The sequence below is a fragment of the Rhea americana genome, unplaced genomic scaffold, assembly GCF_003343005.1.
Source record: "Rhea americana isolate MKP2758 unplaced genomic scaffold, rheAme1 scaffold_25, whole genome shotgun sequence".
Classification (NCBI taxonomy): domain Eukaryota; kingdom Metazoa; phylum Chordata; class Aves; order Rheiformes; family Rheidae; genus Rhea; species Rhea americana.
In genome coordinates this window covers 5194201-5200018 of record NW_028186368.1, presented here as the reverse complement: position 1 = coordinate 5200018, position 5818 = coordinate 5194201, and the positions used below count along the sequence as shown (strand labels likewise).

At 44.8% G+C, this 5818-nt stretch overlaps 1 protein-coding gene across 1 annotated transcript in view; it reads right to left on the bottom strand.

Moving 5' to 3' along the window:
* SIM1 (SIM bHLH transcription factor 1) overlaps window positions 1-5561 on the bottom strand; it is a 45804-nt gene extending 40243 nt beyond the window's left edge. Inside the window, exon 1 of the mRNA XM_085306981.1 lies at window positions 5290-5561. Within this exon, the coding sequence (XP_085163107.1) occupies window positions 5290-5464 (175 nt within the window). The 5' untranslated portion in view covers window positions 5465-5561. The remainder of the gene's footprint in view (window positions 1-5289) is intronic.
* Between the last annotated feature and the right edge of the window lie 257 nt (window positions 5562-5818).

Genomic DNA, 5818 nt, shown 5'->3' with positions numbered 1-5818 from the left:
GCAGATGCAAGCCCTTACCTACTTTGTGGTGATTTGCTGACTTTTAAAAGCGGTTCGTTCCTACGATTTCCCCCAGCGGACCCTCCGTCACGAAAGCTCGGCACAATCCGGATTCACGGTAGCGAGAACAACCGCGGAGCGACCAAGCGGACGTGTGTCGCGGCCGCGCCGCGGGCCGCGGCGTGAGGCCCGCGGAGGCCAGGCACACGGCTGGCGTGTTTGCTTAGGGACGGCACCCTGCAGGCACGGGGGTTTCTCCTCTGGCTGCGATTTTTTTCCGCCGCCTCCCCGCGGAGCCTTTGCCCTCCGCGGCCGCTCGGCGGAGCCGCGCAAAGCAGCACCTTCCCCCTCGCCGCCGCCGCTTTCTGATATCTTTTACACAGCTGCTTTAGATAGAAAGAGGGGGGAAAGGGGGGTGCAATTGCTAGGGGAAAGGGAGGCAGGACAGCTCGCTCCCGATTTTAAAGGAGGTCAGTTCCCCTCGCTGCCAAAGGAAAATAAATAACAGCAGCCAGCACAAAAGCCGCCCGTCCTCGTCCCCGAAAATCAAAAAGGCAACTGGATGTTGTATCAGGGAATTAGACCGATTCCAGTAACCATTTAATTAAATAGACTACTATCAACGCTCCGTTTTGTCATCTCCTAGCGTCCAGCCTAATGCCTGACAGGACTGATTTCGCAGTTAATTTAACAGGCTAATTTAACAGGTTAATGATAACTTAAAGTCTCGGCCAAATGAAGCTTCTGTGAACTCGTGGGTCGCCGTCGGAGGGTTCACTGAAATGGAATAAGAGATGTTGACCAAAATGCTGCTCATTTCCAATGCCTGCAGATGCCATTAGTAAGGTTTTGTAAAGATTTATTATCTCGGTAAATCATATGTATTCATTTCAAGCAAAAAAAAAAAAAAAAAAAAAAAGTTAGTATCTCTCTTTCCTTATAAAACAATGAGAGGAAGGGAGTCCCGTTGTCTAAACAAACATCCCTATTAAGAAAATGTTAGTAGAAATAATGCCGAGATTGATTCAGTCTAGAAAGAAATACCAACATTTTGTCACACATGAGGTAACGAAATTGCGCTTTGAAATGCAAACAAACGGAACCATGTCCAAACTAAAAAAAAGGTAGAGAACTTTTTCAAATACCAAGTACTTATTCTGCTGCATTCCAAAATGCAAATTCAAATTTCCTTATTCCGAAGAAGCTGRGATGGGGGCGGGGGAGAAGTATTCTCACTAACAGACTTGCGAAAACACGCTATTCGTACAGAGCCTGAAGAAGAACCTCCAACATTAAAAACGGTCATATATTACTAAGAAGGGAGAGGATGTTTCTAAAGAAAATATGATTTTACCCACTCATCTCATGTATGCTTTCTATCACATAAATCTGKTTTTTTTCAGCTATCATACTAGGAATTTAGTTCTGCACTTCACATTTTAAGTCCACATCAAAACTGGAATTAAACACAGAGAAGCAGCGTGGAGAGTAAACTGCAGCTTAAATGAGAAAAACTTCTGTAAGAAAATAAACACTGAAACCTAATGCTCAATCATTTCCCTCAGCAGCAAGAAAAACAGCATTAAATCACCTATCCACGTGGGAAATGGATTTTTTTCTGCTGTTCTCTTACCCCTCTAAAATAAAACAAGATTAAGGGTTTCAATATTGAAATGTTAATCATCGTGATTCGACGAAAGTTTATTTAAACAGAGCCCCTGCTTTTGTCTGCAAAATCAAGCGCCTCTCTGCGCGGAAACTGTCTATCTTTAAAAGGACAGAAATTGCAAATGGTCCTTTCTTTGGCAAACCAAGAAAAAAAAGCAGTACCMTTAAAATATTCCCAAGTAAGAAATCATTTATTGTTTCACTTCTTTTTTATTTGTTTTTATTTTTTTGCTCCCTTCACTTTTGATACTGGTACAGTAAAGAACTACTCAGCTGGTTACAACGACCAGCCTTCTTTAGAAGGAAAATTATTTCTGTCATTCGCCGGCCCGATGCCTTTTTCAGCAAATTTCTGAGGCTGTGTTAGTTAATATTAACCCTTTAATGTTAATTTGCAATTTTAGGATTACATAGCGCCGCTGTACTTCTGGAGAACGCTACCTCACAGCTGAATTCGTTAGGAAGTTTTTCTTTAAAAAAATGCTCTGCATAGTCCTCCCTGGTTTAGCAGATGTTCAGTTTTTCTAAAAGCTAACTGAACACTGAATATTTTGTCTCATAGGCTCTTTTCTCACAAGAAAGGATGCAAGCTACCTAAACGGCTGATTGTTGATTCCACACACACACATACACACACACACACATATAGTTATATATAGTTCGATACATAGAAGCCTTTTCGTTTTTGACAGTTTTAGTCTACTGGAGATACAGTGAAGTGAAATCATGGGTAGAGGAAACAAACCAAGTGTTTTAACGGCTCGTGAGAATTGCATTGCTATTATGAGAGAAAAATACATCTCATTCAAAAGCTCTGTTCGATATACTTCCTAACTTCATACATTGAGTAAACTTGATGAACATGTAACYGGTTTGCATCTAGATAGCGAGACGGAAACTGCCTCCTGATTACTGTGTGTCTGACTTTCCTGGTGTTTTACTCACCGAAGACTCCCTTATTTCAACAATAAATCCGAGACCTACCTAAGCTCTCTGCATATGAACCTTTCAGACGTAAAAATATGCAGACAAATGCACACCGATTTTTTCCGCCTGTTCCCAGCGCCGCGTGTGCGCGCCGATGAGGGGTGTATATCTTTCTGTACATGGTTATTTACAACCAGGCCCGATGCAAGCACTCCCCGGGCATATGGCAATTCGCTCTTTGCCTGGGAGAGCGTGCGGTGAGTTACACGGGAAGTGTAGCTGGCTGCTGGGGAGGCAGCGCTCCGCTATCCTGCCACCGCAAAGACCTTCCTGAATTTGTGACACGTTTCACCRTGCTCCAGAGCCTCCTGCTACCTATCGCTAGTCTTTTAGTCAACTCACTGGGTCTGTCCCACGCTTTGACCTTTTTCCCCAAGGGAAAAATAAGCAAACCTTCCCATTAGTAAATCTAGCCAACCGCCAAATCYTTCCTCCCTCTTTCCGAAAGGCTTTCGCTTCGGGTGCATAACTTTCCTGGCGGCCGCTACCTGTCCTCCCAYCGCAATGACGCGACGACTCCTTTTTGCTGTCCGGGGGCACCGGGGGACAAAGATCGCCCCCCTCCTCCGCGCCTGCCCCCTGCCGCCGGCCGAGCCGCCCAGGYGCCCCCGCGGAGGCAGCGCGCAGCTCCCGCAGGTCCTCCCACTCCCGCACCTCCTCGCTTAACGCGCGGCCCGCAGCGGCCGCGCAACGCCCCGGGGGCCGCTCCCGGTCTCCCTTCGCTGCTTCCCTGGAGGGAGCCCGCGCGGGCGCCTCCCGCGGCTCCCGGCTGGCGCCCGCGGCCCCTGGCTCCCCCASGCTCTTCTCCTCCTCCCCGATCACCCACAGCCCGCAGGCAACACCGTGTGCTGCTCCCGACCAAAGAGCCCGCTGCAGAGGCGCCCCTAATTGACGAGACCTGCTCGAAATCACGCAGCGAGGCAGCCTACTGAGCCTGCAGGAGCTGGCAAATCACGGCTAGTAATCCTTCGGGAACATCCTGGGCATCCGCGTTTGCGACGGCTTTATTTTTGATAAAGTACAGGATAAAGGACAACTCCATCTCTTTTTAAACAGAGGGCTTCCTCGCATGATAATCTTCAAGAAGGGCAGATCACATTTAATAGGAACGTGTATTGATGGAGTTGTTTATATATATAATTATATATATATATACATATAAATAAAGACTTTAGATGGTACAGCTTTGTTTTATCCCCTTTTTGGTCCTGAGCTACTCGGAGATACGGAATACTTTTTAAGGAAATTATTGCGAGCTGTACTAGATTGAAAGTTACCATTACAGACTTTGGATACATACTCATTCACATATAACACTGAGATTTATCATCTTCAGTACAAATGACCGCCAGAATGCATATTTACCTTTTAAAAGTAGAATTAATGCTAATGCTTCACACTCTTGTTCAGACAAAAAAAAAGTAAAAAAAAACACACACAAAAACAGAGGTATGCCCACTCTTTGTTTGTAAAACATGATAGACAGATGGATAGACAAACAGACTGAGAGATTCGAGATATAGCTGGAGAAAACATGGGAGCACATGGACTAGGTGATCTCCAGAAGTCTCTTCCAAACCCAACCATTCTGTGATTACCGTATTTCTTACATATACATTTAAACGAAAGAAGTAGTGAATGTTGTTAGTAGGTCAAGAGGAACCTCACAGTACTTTTTCWTTCATGCAGTTGGGTTGATCTAAATAAAAAATTCGTGAACTATTTTTTCGAGTTATTTTTTCTACTCCTTATAAAAGCAATAGAYTGAGAATACAGACGAACTTTATTCTGACCTTCTTAACTTTGGGTGTTGCTTGTTTTTCTTGGCAGCCGATCTAGAAACCCCAAGACAGTCGCTTTAAATCATAATTCTACGTAAAAGCAAGGTATTCTCAAAATAGATGGGGATGCTTAAGCCTGATTTTGCTAGACAGGCGGGACTGTTGCCCCTCCTGTGGAAGTCAATGTTTATCAGTGCCTGATTGTCGAGGAGAGTCAGACCCACACTCTGATCCGACGTTTGCATTAAGGCGTAGCTTAGTATGCCTGAGTATAAAACTTTTATTAAAAATTTCCGAGATCGATTAACACCCTCGAAATGCCCTAATGACCTGCAGAGCGAGACACACCACATTTATAATGCAATTCAGCGAGCTTGGCTTATTTATTTAGGTGGTGTGGGTCTGTGTGCGCGCTAAGCACGGTACCTGTAAAGCATACCTCTGCTCGATACTTGAACTAAGGCTTTAGGACTTTGCATAGACTTATGTAAATATTTACCCATATATTAACTCCCCCCCCCCCATAGTATAGCTATAAATATGGGTGAATCGTCCCCTCTTTTGCAATGCACGTGCTTCGCAGGGGATGCRGATCTCACAGACTGGGAAAAAAGAAACTCGTGTTTGCTTTAGTAGAATACGCAGCAGAGCTCAGTGTCTTGAAGTGTTGACAAAAGCACTGTAAGTCCCCAACCAAACCTGTCATATGAACTGAAGTGAAAGTATTTACGACAGACAAAAGTGACAGCGGAGAGCACCCTGCCTCCGAGCACACAACCCGATGCAATTTACTTAAAAGCAAGCGATACCTGGATTGGAATGGAAAAACAGGCGAATAGTCATTCCCACCTACCTTCTGGAAAAACCACCCTCATTTTTAAATAGCTGGTGGTGAGTCTGATTATGGATGCTTTGTCCAGCTGAGAGGTGATAGCTGAGGGCAAGGGCAATAATTTAGCCAGTTCATAAAATTCGCTGTTTTCTTTCTCCCGCCTAGTCCGGGCAGCATTTTTGGACTTCTCTTTCATCGTGTTTTTTTCCCCCTTCCTTCCTACAATTAAAGCTCCACAGATTCATCCAAAGGTGGAAGGGAAACTTTCAGCTTCAATTCATCTCTCCAGAGCATCAAGCAGCAATTTTGAGCGCAGCCATTACTCTGCAAAGCCTTTCGGGTGCGTAAAAATTGAAGCAAGTATCGAAGACCAGAGAGATGTTCTTAAGAAATATTCTCTGAAAAACAGTCAATCGGAGGGGAAAGGCATTTATCCAATGCAGCTCAGAGACTCCAGGCAACTACTGGGAAAAAAAAAGGAGGGGAAAAAAGCTAAAAGCCTGGGGCACCACACAGCAAACAAATKAGGTATTTCTGGCCTTTTTTCCTG